We start from the raw sequence: 16,331 nt of genomic DNA, 5'->3' as shown, positions 1-16,331 counted from the left end.
CATGGTTTCTGCTGAGTAGTCTGAACTTATTCTTATTGATTCTCCCTTGAAGGAAACCTTTCTTTTCTCCCTGGCTGCTTTTAAAATTTTCTGTTTATCTTTGGTTTTGGCGAGTTTGATGATAATATGTCTTGGTGTTTTTCTTTTTGGATCAATCTTAAATGGGGTTCGATGAGCATCTTGGATAGATATCCTTTCGTCTTTCATGATGTCAGGGAAGTTTTGTGTCAGGAGTTCTTCAACTATTTTCTCTGTGTTTTCTGTCCCCCCTCCCTGTTCTGGGACTCCAATCACCCGCAAGTTATCCTCCTTGATAGAGTCCCACATGGTTCTTAGGGTTTCTTCATTTTTTTTTTACTTCTTTTATCTGATTTTTTTTCAGCTATGTTGATGTTGATTCCCTGGTCCTCCAGATGTCCCAGTCTGCATTCTAATTGCTCGAGTCTGCTCCTCTGACTTCCTATTGCGTTGTCTAATTCTGTAATTTTATTGTTAATCTTTTGGATTTCTACATGCTGTCTCTCTATGGATTCTTGCAACTTATTAATTTTTCCACTATGTTCTTGAATAATCTTTTTGAGTTCTTCAACAGTTTTATCAGTGTGTTCCTTGGCTTTTTCTGCAGTTTGCTGTATTTCGTTTGTGATGTCTTGAAGCATTCTGTAAATTAGTTTTTTATATTCTGTATCTGATAATTCCAGGATTGTGTCTTCATTTGGGAAAGATTTTGATTCTTTTGTTTGGGGGGTTGGAGAAGCTGTCATGGTCTGCTTCTTTATGTGGTTTGAAATGCACTGCTGTCTCCGAGCCATCACTGGGAAAGTAGTTTTTCCAGAAAATACGCTAAAAAAAAAATGCAGTCAGATCCCTATCAGAGTTCTCCCTCTAGCTCAGGCTATTCGGATGTTAATGAAGCCACCTGACTGGTACGCTGGCTCCTGGCTCTGAAAACAATCGCTGCCTCCCCGTATTTGTTCGTTCTCCGTCTCTAAATCTGTGTTTGTTGTTCAGGGTTCGTTGATTGTTATGTATGTGATCGATTCACCTGTTTTTCCGAATCTTTGTTGCAAGAGGGATCCTCAGTAGCGTCCACCTAGTCCGCCATCTTGGCCCCGCCTCCACTGTGTGTATGCATTTTTGAAGCTAGGTCTCCTGACTCCAAATTTAATTTTATCTTGCATACTACATCCTTGAAGATGAAAAGGGTAGAAGAAACATTATGCTTTGCTTTACTCTTTCGCTTATTGCCAATATATATTTTGGTAGTAGCTTCTTCCCTACTCTCTTTTCCCTTTTTGAAGAAACCTCCCCTACCCTTCCATCCCTCTCCTCTCTTCTTTTCTCCTTATTTTTCATGCAAATGGTGTATAGGGTTTTCATAGGTGAGATTTAACATCCTCTGGGAAATGGTAATGCAGTGGTTAAATTGCTTGGCTGCTAATTGAAAGGTCAGTGGTGTGAACCTACCAGCCACTCCATGGGAGAAAGATGTGGCAGTCTGCCTCCTAAAGATTTATAGACTTGCAAATCCTATGGGGCAGTTCTACTCTGTCCTATAGGATCACTATGAGTAGGAATCAACTGCATGGCAATGGGGTTGGTGTTTTTGTGTGTGTGTGTGTGTGTGTGTTTGGGTGATGCAAACAGTTAAGTGCTCTGCTACTAACTGAAAAGTTAAAATTCTTCTCAAGAAGAAAGGCCATACAGTCTACTTCTGATAGGTCACAACCATTGAAAACCCTGTGGAGTAAAGTTCTAGTCTGAAACACATGGATTAACCATGAGTCGAAATATACTCAACAGGATTTTTTTTTTTTTCTACTCTGTATCAGGTCAGGTTTCAGAATACCAAGGTTTTTTATTTATAATTTGTTTAGTAAATAAATCGTGTTCATTCGTCATGTTAAGTATCATACCTCTTTAAAGGTTGTTGGTAAGCTATAAAGTGAGTGAGGAATTGCTGCTCTGAGGTAGAACCCCAATGAGCTGTAGATTTAGCATTGTCTTCTGCTTAAATTAGTCAGTATATGAGCCATCTCAAATGAAAACAAACATTGCACGTATGAGTCAACTCAGTTTATTCACAAAATACAGACTGCTTCTTAAAATATGTGCAACTTTCAGATAGTCTGGGAAGACATTTGCATTTTTTCCGTTATGTTCATTTCTCTATTTAGTTCCATTTAAGTTTTAAGGTTTAAAAAATATATCAACTTTACCCTTCTCCCGGGCTACCAAAACTTGTGAAAACTCTAAATATAAAAGTTGTTAGACTCGGTAAAATGTCAGAATATGAAATGTCTATCTGTATCTTTATTTTTTTACCATTAATATTTTATTGTATTTTTGGTAAAAGTATATACAGCAAAACAGGTTCTCATTCAATAATTTTTATACAGTGACATTCTTCAGTTTGTGTCAGTATTTTTTTTTATTTATGTTCTAGTTGTTCTACTTCCATTAATTTAGTTTCACTACCCCCCTCCCCCCCCCAAATGCCTCATTTGTGCTTTGGAGTAACTGTTATCCATCTGGTCTCATATGGATAATTTTTAAAAGAGAGCATTTCTCAAGGATGAAATACGTTACTTTTTTTTGCTTATCTGCTATTTAGTTAATAGGTGATTGGAGGGGATAGCTTCTGTTCAGAGTTTAAAGAATACTATGGGCAATAGTCTCAGTGATTCCTCCAGTCTCAGTGGGTCCAGTCAGTCTGAAATCTTTGAGAATTTGAAGTTCCGTTCCACATTTTCTTTTCTTTTTCTGTCATGGTCCATCTATTGTGACCTTGATTAGAATGTTTGGTAGTGATACCTAGAGCACCATCTGTTTCTTCTGGTCTCAAGGAAGAGGAGGCCTCAGTTCATGGAGACAGTTAGTTTTGTACTCCAGCTCTTTCTCCAATTCTTGGATTTTCTTCTGATCTAGATGCAGAGAGACTAACAGTTGTATCTTAGGTGGCCATATGCTGTCTGTATCTTTGATAAATGAAAATTCTGAACTGTTCTGGAGTTAAACTTTTTCTTTGGTGAATAATTTCTCCATTGAATTTATTTGTGAAATTAAACAATGTTCACAAGCTATGAAATTTTAACTACGCATTGCTGAAATAATTTGCAAAACATATGGAGCTGATTTTATGGCTAAAGTTATAAATCAGGTGTTAGGAACCATTTTTCTATAGGAATAAAAATACTTCTAAATGTATGCAGTTGACATAGCGCATATATTTTCTTATTTTCTCTTAGTATTGTGAGTTTCATTTTCATTTCACAAAGAGCAAAGGGAAGTTACAAGTTCATACGTTTCTACTAGTAACTAGAAAATAAAAAACTGTTGCCATAATGAGTCATAATTATTAACAAGTGTAAGTTATATTCTTCACATGTACTTGGATAGAAAAAAAAAAAAAGATGTTGCTCACTAGATACCATCCTCCCCTCATTTTTTTTCTCTATCACAGTATCCTTACATAACTCTCAGTTTAAAATAATGAGTTTATTGATTTAATATCACTGTCTATGCCTTCCTTCTATATTATATGGACATGGTAATACCTAGAACAACCTAGCAATTTGTGGTGACTCAGTAAATATCCGTCACATGAATTTTGAAGGAAAATTCTTGAAGATGACTTTTGCCTCTGTAGTGATCCTGACCAGGTTGGCTAGTCTTATCTTTTGTGTTAGGGATGTTTGTAACTTAGGGTTCATTAGCTAGACACTGTACTTTTATACTGTACAACTTAAAACTCTTACTTTATTAAAACCTGTATAAGAAGGTAAATTATCCTATAGGCTTTATTTATTTATTTATTTATTTATGCATTGTATCTCATCCCTAACGTGCATTTACATTAAAATAAAAATCCTAGTCTGGATGATATTGTCTGTATGTTCTTAACTCTCCTCTGTCTGTACCTTGTCCAATCTACCCACTTATATTTAATAGTTGCCTTAACTCTTAAAAAAAATTTTAAATCAATTTTTGAGCAGTTACCACTTTATTAAGATTAAAGGTAATTTTTCTTTCTGTTAAAGTCTCTTGGCTTCTCTGATAAGTGTTCTTTCAAAGTTTCAAAGAAATCCTCACGTGTTCACAGTAGACTGATTAGTTCTTCTTCCATCCCCTGTGGACAGACAGTTTAAATAGAGCTAGAGTTGTGGAGCCCTTTATAAAGTCCGGCATCTAATTTAAGCTATATTGTTGTTAAGGGCTCTAAAAAATTTTGCTCTAATTCATCATTTCTATAAGTTCAAACATTGAAATGTTTCCCAAAGTTCCTTTCAAGCGAAATACATTCTGCTCTAAAAAATTAAATTGCAGTGTACCTTTGACATTTGAGTTTGATATTTGATGCATTGCATTATCGTATGCTACTCCTAAATGGGAAGTGATAGGATAGTGATTTGTGATTTTGCCTAGGTGTACATTTTAATTTCTTATACTGTGAGATGGATATGTGGAAGCAAGAAGCAAGTCGGCACCTAGCATCAGCTTCTGAGTTCAGCTCTGCTTTGCCTTTCTCTTTTTTTCTTCTGCAAGAACTTCAAAACAGTAGAAACAAAGCAAAAACAAAAACGCCACTTGGCTGTATTTCATGAGTGAAATCCTGAGCTACAGCAGTGTTCGTTAGCTTGGAGGTTTACAAAAGTCTTTGAGTCTCAAAAATGTCAAAGTTTAACTGTACTCTGTGAATAGCTAATCAGAACTAGCCATCTCTAAATATTTTCTCTATTTCTTTTGTATACTGGATCTTTTTAAGTGTATTTCCTAAGAAGTCATGTTTTTAGTAAAGGAAAAGCTGTGCTATAAAACGTTATATTCCATCAGCAAAAGTGTTTACTCTTTAAGAGTATGGTTGCCAGACAACTCATGTCTGGGTTTTCTTTTCAATATTTGTCACTTACTCCTAGATGAATCATTCTTAAGCCCCAAGGCTTTAAGAAACATTAATATAGCTATGTATTATAGTGTTTTGTTTATTTAACTAACTAGATTGCATATTCATCTTTCCTAGAACCACCAAGACCCATTGCTCCTCCCCAGCTGCTTGGTGTTGGGCCTACATATTTGCTGATTCAACTAAATGCCAACTCCATCATTGGCGATGGTCCCATTATCCTGAAAGAAGTGGAATACCGAATGACATCAGGGTCCTGGACAGAAACCCACGCAGTCAACGCTCCAACTTATAAATTATGGCATTTAGATCCAGATACTGAATACGAGATCCGTGTTCTACTTACAAGACCTGGTGAAGGTGGAACAGGGCTTCCAGGACCTCCACTAATTACCAGAACAAAATGTGCAGGTAAGACTGAATGGCAAGCCATTCTACTTTTTGAAGAAATGTAGCAAAAGACATATAATATTAACAGTTGTAATTATTTAGTATATGATTGTGTCACCCTGCTTAAGAATTCCAGTGAACTAGGTAAATCACCACCTTGACTATGTCATAACTTTATGATTTCAGAGCAATGTGAGTGCTTCTCTATTATCATTCCATTATTATTCTGAATCTATAGTATTTTCTTGCATGGCAAATTTGCCCAGCCTATTATGTGTGTGGTCCAAAAAAATCTCTAATAGATGCAGGTAAAAGTACTATTGGGAGAGAAGACCTTTGCAGTTCAAGCAAATACAGGATTCCTTTCTACCACTTGGAAATTGTCTTCCTAGTAGTTAAGTTATAGTCAGTGCAGTGGCCATATCTTATAGATAAGAAAAGTTCCACTGGAATCGTTCCTTGGTGGGATTACTCCTACTTAGGAAATCCTGCAGTTGAATGTTGCCCACTGGCTCCGTAGCTTAATACCCCCCTGTAAAATACAGAAAGGCTTTCCTTGAATTTTTGAGCCCTATTATTGCCCTCTTCATACTTGAGATAGAGTGGTGAAAATAGGAGCATATGGAGAAGACACAAAGGATAAAAAATTAAATAAAAAAATATATATATAAACAAACATTCTGGTGCCTTAGTAGGAAAAATTGTTAGCTATTTGTTAAAACCACTAAAAAGTTTAATAATCTAAGTCATTTGAGTGACTTTTTTTACTATAGTGTCTATTTTATTATTGAAAGCTGTTAGTTTAATTTTTAGCTTAAAGAGGCATTTTATATCCATCATGCTTTTTGTTGAAACACCTGCAGAGTTAGTATATGGATCTATGAACATTTTAAAGATTTAAGGTCTGAAAATTAAAAACTAAGACTGTGGGGATCTTAGAAAACATAAGTAGTGATAAAGTATCTTGATTCTTGAACATCTGTTTAGCATTAACAATATTCTGTGGCTACCCACTCAATTAGCTGATATAATCATCAAAGTTTTTTTTTTTAATCCAACTCAATTTTTATAGGAAGTTTAATTGCTTAATCATTATTTTGAGATTTAGACAATAAAAAGCCCACTGATATGTTGATTGGTGTCATAAACCTATCAAGTGGTTGAAAAGCGGCTTAACCTAGAAGATGCTGGGTAAGTCTCCATGGCCCAGCCTGAATCACCCGATTTGCCTTTTAGCTTCTGTACAGTTAAATCCACCCGCTTGAGTTAGTGTAACAAATTCTTCTTGTGATGGTAGTAGGAAAATTTTTTAAGAGAAAGACAAGTTGACCCCACAGTCTCATCTAGTCAGAGAAATAGTTTCGAGGGGAAACAATGTGAAAACTGAGAAGTAGCTCAGTCTCTCTCCCAAAATTAATGTCTAGTACTAAAGTAGAAAAAACATGAACAGCAGAGTCCAGTTTACTGAGGATATTGCCTATACATGTTTCCTACTAAAACTGTTTTATTTCCCACATTTAATCATTGTAAGGTATATAGAAGTTATAATCATCAATGATAGCTTATTATTGCAGTAGTTTTCCTCCAGCTTCCTGTGCCCAAATTTCTTTAAGTATCTTATCTGCTCTTATTTTTTTATCATCAAAATAGATCTTTAAAAATTAGCAGTACCATAAATTTATTATTAATGTAATGTGATTTTTTTTAACCTAGAAATTATTTGAAATTGGTCATTGGTATGAGAGCCAATGGAGAGTCTAAGTAAATAAGATTGTGTTTTTAAGCTAGCTATGTTTTATTAAGTGAATGAAAACAATACATTAGTGAACATTGATTTATCCCTATTGAGTGCTTATGTTTGGAGTACATATCGAGCTGTGGTAAGGAAAATTGTGACTATAAAGTGCTTTGAGGTATTTTGTTTTGAGAATAACCTTATGTATATGGAAGGAGATTGAGTAAAAATAACATGTACTCATAACTGCTTTCAAATTTATAAATGCCTTGACATTTTAGAATTATATGATATTAGTCTTTCTTTCTGATTCTTTATTTGAGAAGCATTGATTTGTGGACCCTGTGGCATAAAATAGCATCAGGCTTACTCACCTTCAATTTTACTTCTCACTGTAGAAGGTTTGTTTTTAAAACTATCTTCCACATGTTGTACGCCTTTGTCGCACAAGTGTATTGTAGTTAATTAATGGACTCATAATGTGTATCTATGGGGCAGTTCTACTCTGTCCTATAGGGTCGCTATGAGTCGGAATCAACTCAACGGCACTGGGTTTTTTTTGGGTTAATGTGTATCTGATGCAAATTTTTAGGAAAAAAGTGCTTATAGACTAGGTCTTCAAGTTTGTTATAGATTTAAGAGAAACTGTTGTTGTAGGCCATCTAGTCAATAGTGGAACTGCCCCATAGGATTTCCTAGACTGTAATGTTTACCAGAGCAGATTGCCAGGTCTTTTTTTCCACAGAACTGCTGGTAGGTTTGAACTGATATCCTTTTGGTTAGCAGCCGAGCATTTAAACATTGCACCACCAGGGCCCCTCAAGAGAAACTGTACCCATAACCATTGCCATCGTGTTGATCCCAGCTCATAGCAACCCTGTAGGACAGAGTGGAACTGCCCCATAGAGTTTCCAAGGCTGTAATCCTGTAATGCTCATGATAAAGCAGTACTTCAGTTTCTCTTAAGGAACTCTGGGGCTCAGCGGTTAAGTGCTCAGCTGGTAACTGGAAGGTTGACAGTTGATGGTCCATGTGAGAAAGATGTGGTGTTTTATGGGGCAGTTCTACTCTCTCCTGTAGGGTCACTATGAATCAGAATTGACTCGACAGCAGTAGGTTTGGTTCTATGTATAAAAGAATAAACTAACTACTATTTACTATTTTGAAAATTCCACTATTTAAGCCATTGGCATTTTATTTCCAGCAGTAGTAAATGTTGTTTACTTCTCAGAAATTGATTGTAAAGTATTTTTCCAGCAAATCACATGAATGGTTTTACTTATGTGGATTAATGAATAAATTTTACATTTGCAAATCCAAATATGGACTTTCATAGTTCACTATTGCTATACTACTTTAGAATCACCATGTTAGGTGAATCTATCACATTATTTGATTTGAATACCAATCCTGTGAGTTAGGTGTATTGTTATCTCAATTTTATAAATGGTGAATCTAAGACTTGGGGTTGGGGGAAGAGGGTGTGACTCGTCCAAGGTCAGACAGCTGGATAGCTCAGTCTCAACCCCATTTTCTTGTATTGAAAAAGCCTGAACTCTTTCCTCACTTACTCTTACCTCAGGTATTTTTTCCCCCCTCACACTAGTATGAATAAATGAAAGTACAACAGGTAAAAACTGATGGGCTGGTACACTTTCAAAAATAGTATCTGAATAGCTGACTTATTCCTTGAGAAACATAACTCAGTGTTTTCAACTTCACTTTTATTGAAAGGACAATAACACTCAAATATATGCTGTATTTTAAATTTTAAACAGTTAAGGAAGTGTAAAAAAAAAGTTTTACTTTATGCTTTTCAGAAAATAATCCTGTCAGATCGCCGAAGCTATTTTTTGTGTTCTTTCTAAAATCATTTGGTGAGTGCTATTACCTGCTTCAGGGTTTCTTAAGTTAGGAAGGGTGGTAATTACAGCCTCTGGTGGCTGAAGCCACCTACGCCTGCCATATGTCTTTCCATGCGTTTAAGTGGTATGATTATTTCACTGTTAGCTTACAGCCCGACCCATGTTATTGTTCACATAATGCTTCTTCAGGCATTTTATAAATTTTAAAACAGGTATATAAGTGAAGTTGTCATACATGGGTAATAATTCAAAACTCTCTTGAACAATCAAAGTTGTTTTTGTTTGTTTGTTTTTCTATGTGTCTGTTTCCTCTGGGTATACCATCTGGTATAGAAGCTAAGAAAATAGTTTCTCTTTCTCTTATTAAATGGAAATAAAATAAGCCATCATCAGAAATTGTCTGCATCGCATGCTTTGGCAATTGCATGTTCAAATTGCTCTTTTAAATTGCCTTCTGCTTCTTTGTAACCCATTGTGGGACTGCTTTACGATTAACTGACGTTCCAGCAGCATCTCCCTCATAGGGAAGGTCAATAGTTCAGAGTGTCCAGAACATAATATATTTACACAGTTGGGAAAACTACTCTCCACTCTTATATTGAAGTTCAGTGCTCTTGGCAATTTTCCATGAAACATGTAGATGTAGGAAGCAGTGAAAAGGAGTGTGTCTCATTTTAAACATAAACATTTACTAGAAATGCATTTTTTTTTTCCTATCTTAAATCCAAAGTGGAGTGGAAAAACAAAACAAAACAGAAAACACAAGGCAAGGAATTAAATTTGGGCCTTTTGGCTATAGCTTCATCAGCAAAATGGAACCATATATTGATTTTTACTGTGGTCCAAGATAGTTATCAATCACCAAGATTAGTTATCAATGACAGTCAGCCTTGAGGTTAAAACAAAATAAACAGCTCTGTCAGAATTGGTTTGGTTTAACAGTGTAAGGAGGGCTTACTATTTGATTTAACTTGATGGGTTATATCCATGTTCTTTTTATTTTTTTCTAAATGTATTAATTTCTTATGTATGAATTTATGTGGCTTCATTATTATTTTGAACAAGAATTTTGAAAGGCAGTGCTGTTATTATTTTTGAAATTAAAACAAACAACAACAAAACTAAAGATCAAAATGGCCACAAAAAGTAAGGAAAAACATTTTTTCAATTTTCTTAAAAAGCTAAAAGGGGAAAATCCTTTTTTTAGATTTCTTTCTTTTTGGGGAGTAATAACTGATACTGTTTTTCAGATTTTTTAGAGAATATTTCAGTCATCTGCCCAGCAAAGCTTTTACTACCTTTTTTCTTTGTTAACAGCACTAGGTTAAGTACTAGCATTTCAGTTTTGCAATCAAGGTCTTGTCCTTAAGCCCCTCATAATCACCAGGGACAGACCTATAAACAAACAGTAAAATGCAAAATGATACCAATTGAGAGGAAGAAGCTGTTCCAGGAGGGAAGTGTTTCAGAAAAGCTGTGACCAGAAAGGAATGACTTTTAAACAGGGTCTTAAAATTTAATTATGAATGTTTGAGGCATTAAAGGGTAGAAAACAGAATTAGAAACAGAGAAAATCACATGCTTAACTCAGCGATGAACATTGCTGATGTTTTTTGGGTTCTGAGAGTAGATTGAGTCGAGTGGAGCATTGGCTAACTCTGGGCTTCTGGTAGACATGAAGCTGGTAGGTAGGCTGGGACCAGGTCTGACATCACCCTGATTATCATGCAGTCGTTTTAAGCAGGCTGGCATTACTAGCTTTGGTTTTTAGAAAGGTCATCCTAACAGCTCTGGGGAGATGGATTAGAACTGAGGAAATTTGGGACAGAGAGACCATGAAAACTTGCTTATAATAAAGGAAAATATGTTGGGTGTAACCTTATATAGAGACCCCTGGGTGGTGCAGATGTTTAAGACTCAACTACTAGCTTAAAAGGTGATGGTTCAAACACACTCAGAGATCCTTGGAAGACAAGCCTGGAGATCTGCTTCTAAAAGGTCACAGCCTTGCAAACCCTGCGGAGCGGTTCTACTCTGTCATGAGTCGGAATCAGCTTGAAGGTAACTAACACCAACAACATAGTCTTGTATACAGCGTTTCTCTCGGATTTTAGAGATAGGAAATCTGTAAATTCCTGGAAAATACTGCCATTCCTTACAGTTAAAGTTTCTTTCAATAAATGAATTTATAAGATATAGATGATCTAACTCACTTTATTGTTTTACTTTTCTTTTTCAAATATATAGTTGCCGGATGTCATTAATATGCATGCAAGACCATTGGTATAACATGTGGTTTTAGAGGAGAAAATAAGTTAAAAAAAAAAAAAATTGGACAAAAATGCAAGAGCTGCTGTCTATTTGGTAGGATATTTGTTCATTTCACAAATATTTATTGAGGGTCAGACTTGTACACATTTCTTCGCTCAGGACTGTAGAAGATACAACATTAATAACATAGAATCTCTACTCATAAAAACTGACAGTCTAGTGCTATAACCATAATAAATGTAAAGAAAAATAAGTGATATAATCAAAATACAAAGTAATTTGAGAATCCAGAATAGAAGGAGAGAATTTCTGACCAAAAAAAATTGGTTTCCCAAGCCCCATATTTGAAACCAACGTTAACTTTTCTTTTATAAACAGAACTAGATTATTACTTTTGTTGAATAAGCCCTTAGTCTTATTCCTAGTTCCTTAATATGAAATAATACATAGAATAATGTCCAGCCAGTAGACAGCTCAAGGGTGACTCACCTTCCCTCTCCACCATCATGTATATGGAAGTATTCAAAGGAAAGATATAATTCAAATCCTAATTTAAGTAATAAAAGTAGTTATTATTACTTTTTAAATTCTCTAGGCCTCAAGATTATAAAAATGTTATCCTAAATTTCTGGAGCTTGTGTGTGTGTGTTAGTATAGAGAGAGAGAAAGGAAAAACAGACAGGCAGAGGTGGAGAGGGAGAGAGATATGTTTATAAACTTTATAAACTCTGCTGTCTCAGTTTCCTAGTGCCGTTGTAACAGAAATATCACAAGTGGGTGACTTTAAAGGACAGAAACTTATTTTCTCACTGTTCAAGAGGCTAGAAGTCCAGTTATAGGGCACCATCTTTAGGGGAGGGCTCTCACTCGGTTAGCTCCTAGGGAAGATTCTTTCCTCAGCTTCTGTATCTGCAGCATTCCTAGGTTCCTTGGCCGTCCTCACCTGGCATCTGTCCGTTCGCCTGTTTGTGCTTGCCTCTGTGTCTTTTTTTTTTTTTTTTCTGTGTCTGTACTGCTCCTTATAACTCAGAAGTGCTTAGGTTTAGGATACACCCTACACTAACATGGCCTCATTCCCTTTTCCCAAATGGGATTACATCCACAGGTAGAAAGGATAGAATTCCAACACATAGTTTTGGGGGACACAATTCAATGCTTATTATCTAATATTAATGCTCTACTCTGTCCTGTAGGGTCACTATGAGTTAGAATTAACTCACCGGCAATACATTTGGCATAATACTGGGAACTCTCCTGGGATAAGAGTCATGAAAATTGAACAAATATGAAATCATTTTGCCCACTATTTTTTTTAACCTCAGCGGAAGGATATACAGTTAATCACACATTTCAGTTCATGGCACATTCCCTTATAGGTGACATCACTAGTAGCTGTGCAGTTAGCTTTACTAAATAGAGTTGGGTTGTTTTCAGCTTAAAATGTCTTCATCTGACTTACCTTGTTGTGGAAAAGAATTTGGTAGCCAGTGAAAATGACACTATATTTATTTATCCTTAGTATTTTACCATATTCTGAGTTTGTTACCAGTATCATTAAGTACTCTTTTTATTGGCTGTATTTGTTTTAGTTGAATTTTGCACACCGCAATAAATCTGACATATGGAAATGATTTGAATAACAGCATCAGCCCCGTGAAATGACCTGAATTTCTCCCTCAGGTCCTAGGTCTCTTATTTGATATCAGGAAGTAGAAAGGGTTTATAAATAAAATGGTATATTAATAATGTCTTAAATTATAATAACACAGTAGTGCCTATGGAAGAAATAGGTTATATTAAAAAGATATGGGTCCAACAAATAGTAGCCATGGTTTCACAGCATTGTAAGATTAACACCACTAAACTGTACACCTGAAAACAGTTAAAAAGGGAAGTTTCATGTTGTGAATATTTTACCACAATTACGAACATTTAAAATAAAATAAGATACTGATCCAAATGTCAAACTTGAAGGGATGTGTTAATTATGAAGTTACATTCAAGACACCTAACCTGCAAGCTTCAGAGCTTTGTTTGATGGCGCAGTGGTAGTCACACTGGTGCAGAGACTTGCCCTTGATTGTCTTCTTCTGTACCCAGATATTCTACCTCTGTCTTCCATCTTACCACGCTCTATCCTCTCTACCAACTTGCGTATAAACTTCAGAGGCAAAAAATATATTCAGAGGAAAAAGATAATGAGTGAATTCTAATTTTCAGTTGTCCCCCCACCCCAGCATTTGAATTATAATTTTTATTGCTTGATTGGTTGTTATAGGAAAAGAAAAAAAAAACAGAGAGAAGACAACTCCTAAACTATGCTCTGGAACACAATTGTAGTCAAATTTTCTTGGGAAAATACTGGGGTAGAGGGAGGAGTACAGTTTCATGATTATATTTGGAACTCACCTATCTAGACTATCCTAAGTAACTAGCCTACAATCTCTTGAATGGGGGAAAAAAAATGCCTTTACACAGAAGTCTTGTTATTTTTGTTGTTTAACTTTATATACCTAATTCTGAATATGACAACACTGGTTTAATATCTAACATTCTGGTCTTTGCTGTCTTTTACAAAATAGATCTTCCCACAAAAAGAGGGTGGGATGACTTTCCCCCTCTTTCTTCCCCACCAACCTGTATATGAACTGCAGAAGCAAAAAGCATATTCAAATGAAGGAAATAATGAGTGAATTCTAATCTTGAGTGTTGTAAGTTATATTATACCTTGTGAATCCAATAGAAAATGAACTTCAAAGAGAATAAATTCATGACTTTCATGTCACCCTAAGCAAAATCTGTGCAAACTCAGCTGTCACTACATATGATACGGCCTAGAAATCATTGACTAATGTTCATATTAATTGTCACAGCCAAATCATCTGGGTGAAGATTGAGTTTAAATGACTTAACTTTCATCCTCTTCCTTTGTTACTCTTTCCCATCCTTAAATAGCTCTTCGCCAGAATAAAGGGAAAACAATCAGGAAAAAAATTGTATTTTTACCTATTACTGAAATTACTTTTTTTTAAGCAGTTGTTATATTATCTCTCTTGTTACATTGACCCTTAAAAATATTCTAAATATCATGTTTGTTGTACTAATGTTATATGTGACGTATGTATATGGAGTGCAGTTCTACACTGACACACATAGGGTCACCATGAGTCAGAATCAGTTCAATGGCAACAGGTTTAATACATAAATCTGTCTGTCTGTCTTTCTACCTACCTAACTACTTAGCTATCATCTACCTAATCTATCTATAAGAGGCTCCCATTTTAACGTTAATTAAAGAAGAAAAATGATACGTTTTCTGTGGCAGTGATTATTTCTTTAAGTCAAGAGCACCTGAAACATTTTCTCAGGATTCAGTAAGATAATATATTGCTTTGCAGGAAGTTTTTCCCCTTTAAAATAATGGATATTCCATTTTGAAATATAAATGGCAGTAATTTTGAAAAGTTTGGTTAAGTATTTCACTAATTTTTAACTCCTTTCTTTTTGCCATCCAGTAAATTACAACAATATGTAAAGTTTTAAAGATTCGATTTCTCCAAAATGAATATAATATTAAGCTGTTACGCATTTTATCACCTTTATCTGCAGGCATTTTAAAGCACAGTACTGTTGAGAAAAGCTTAATATAACTTAAAAACAGATTGGTGTATTGATGAGTTTATGACTTTTGAATAGGTCATTATTGGAGCTCTTTATGGTATTTTAAGGACAGCAAAATGAAGATGACAGCTGCGCTCTCACCAGCAAGAGCACTTAATATGACATCCTGAAACACGATAGTGCTGTAGACAATGAAGCTTTGCTTTATTATTTTAACAAAAACTTAATCTGTTTATTTCAGTTTATTAACATAAACTCTCATAGGGTTTGTACTGTTTTCTGTGGTGATTTAGTCATGAGTTTTTGAACTCCTCCAGTGTACCTGGCACTGTGGTAAAGCTTGGAATAAAATGGTAAAGAGAAAGACAAGGTTCCTCATGCATCATGTATTTAAAATAAAAGTTAGCGGGTGGCTCAGTTTACGTGAAGACCCCTTCTTACAAGTGGTGGGTTATGCAAATTGATTCATACCATTTCATTTCACTTACATGGTTTTATTTTCTTCCTGTATTCCTACCTCGCTTAAAATATGTTCTAAATTAGTAGAATACCAAACTCTGCTCCTTTTGAAAGCAATAGAAAGGCAATCTTTTCTTTGAATCCTCTTTCCACCTGGCTCAGATAATCCTTTAACTGCTGCCTTCTCTTTACTTCTGGCTTTACCCTCCACTGAGGTAAAATCACATTTTTAAAAAGCTAAATGCAATCAGTGAATTTCCCTTTTGAAAAACAAAACCAATGAAATCAGTTGCTTTCAGAAAAGAACAAACTAATAAATTGATTTTTTAGCTTTATTGAACCAATTTAAGCTTTCTTTTCAAAATTTCTCATCCTTTTTAAGAATTTGAATGCCACCTTAAAAATTATGTAATCAGAGAGTGTTAAAGCAGATTCATTGTCCCAGTCTTCTGTTTCAGGCATCACCCTCCCTGCTCTAGCAAATTCTATGTCAGGTATGCACGTGTGCATTGTCCATGTGTCCACTCTAAAACACCCAGCTCCATTCTGCTTAGGTGGAAAAAATGTGACAGGGAGCACTAAGTATCCCTAAGTTTGATTTCCTTGGAGATCCCTTTCTAGAAATTCCACACTCTGTACAGACTGCATAGACTTAATACACCAAAATGGTTTGTATAAGCTATATGTAATAAAGCATGACACCAAATTTTGCATATAGAAATTAAAAAATAAAACAAAACTATAATGGAGCCCTGGTGGCTCAGTGGTTAACCTTTCAGCTGCTAACCAAAAGGTTAACAGTTTGATTCCACCACTGCTCCTTGGAAACCCTACGGGCCAGTTCTACTGTCATGTAGGGTTGCTATGAGTCAGTATCGACTTGACAGCAATGGGTTTGGTTTGGTTTTTGTAATGCTGTGGTACTTGTACAGCTTTTTATCATTTTTGTCACTATGGTACTATTTGTTTCTCTGCCTGTGGATTTTTTGTTGTTCTTGTATATGTGTGCTATTGAGTCAATTCCAACTTATAGTGACCTTATATGACAGAAGAGAACTGCTCCATAGGGTTTCCTATGCTACAAACG

The 16,331-nt window shown here is 35.4% G+C and overlaps 1 protein-coding gene across 5 annotated transcripts in view; it reads left to right on the top strand.

Moving 5' to 3' along the window:
- The window catches only part of PTPRK (protein tyrosine phosphatase receptor type K), a 694,658-nt gene that overhangs the window by 439,791 nt on the left and 238,536 nt on the right, over positions 1-16,331 (top strand). For all 5 annotated transcript variants that reach the window (XM_049901316.1, XM_049901385.1, XM_049901556.1 and 2 more), the window contains exon 7: positions 5,021-5,314. In XM_049901316.1, coding sequence (XP_049757273.1) covers positions 5,021-5,314 — 294 coding nt within the window. The remainder of the gene's footprint in view (positions 1-5,020; positions 5,315-16,331) is intronic.

Source organism: Elephas maximus, chromosome 1 (assembly GCF_024166365.1).
Source record: "Elephas maximus indicus isolate mEleMax1 chromosome 1, mEleMax1 primary haplotype, whole genome shotgun sequence".
Lineage (NCBI taxonomy): Eukaryota > Metazoa > Chordata > Mammalia > Proboscidea > Elephantidae > Elephas > Elephas maximus.
The sequence above is the reverse complement of the archived record's forward strand: the minus strand, read 5'-3'. Positions and strand labels throughout refer to the sequence as shown.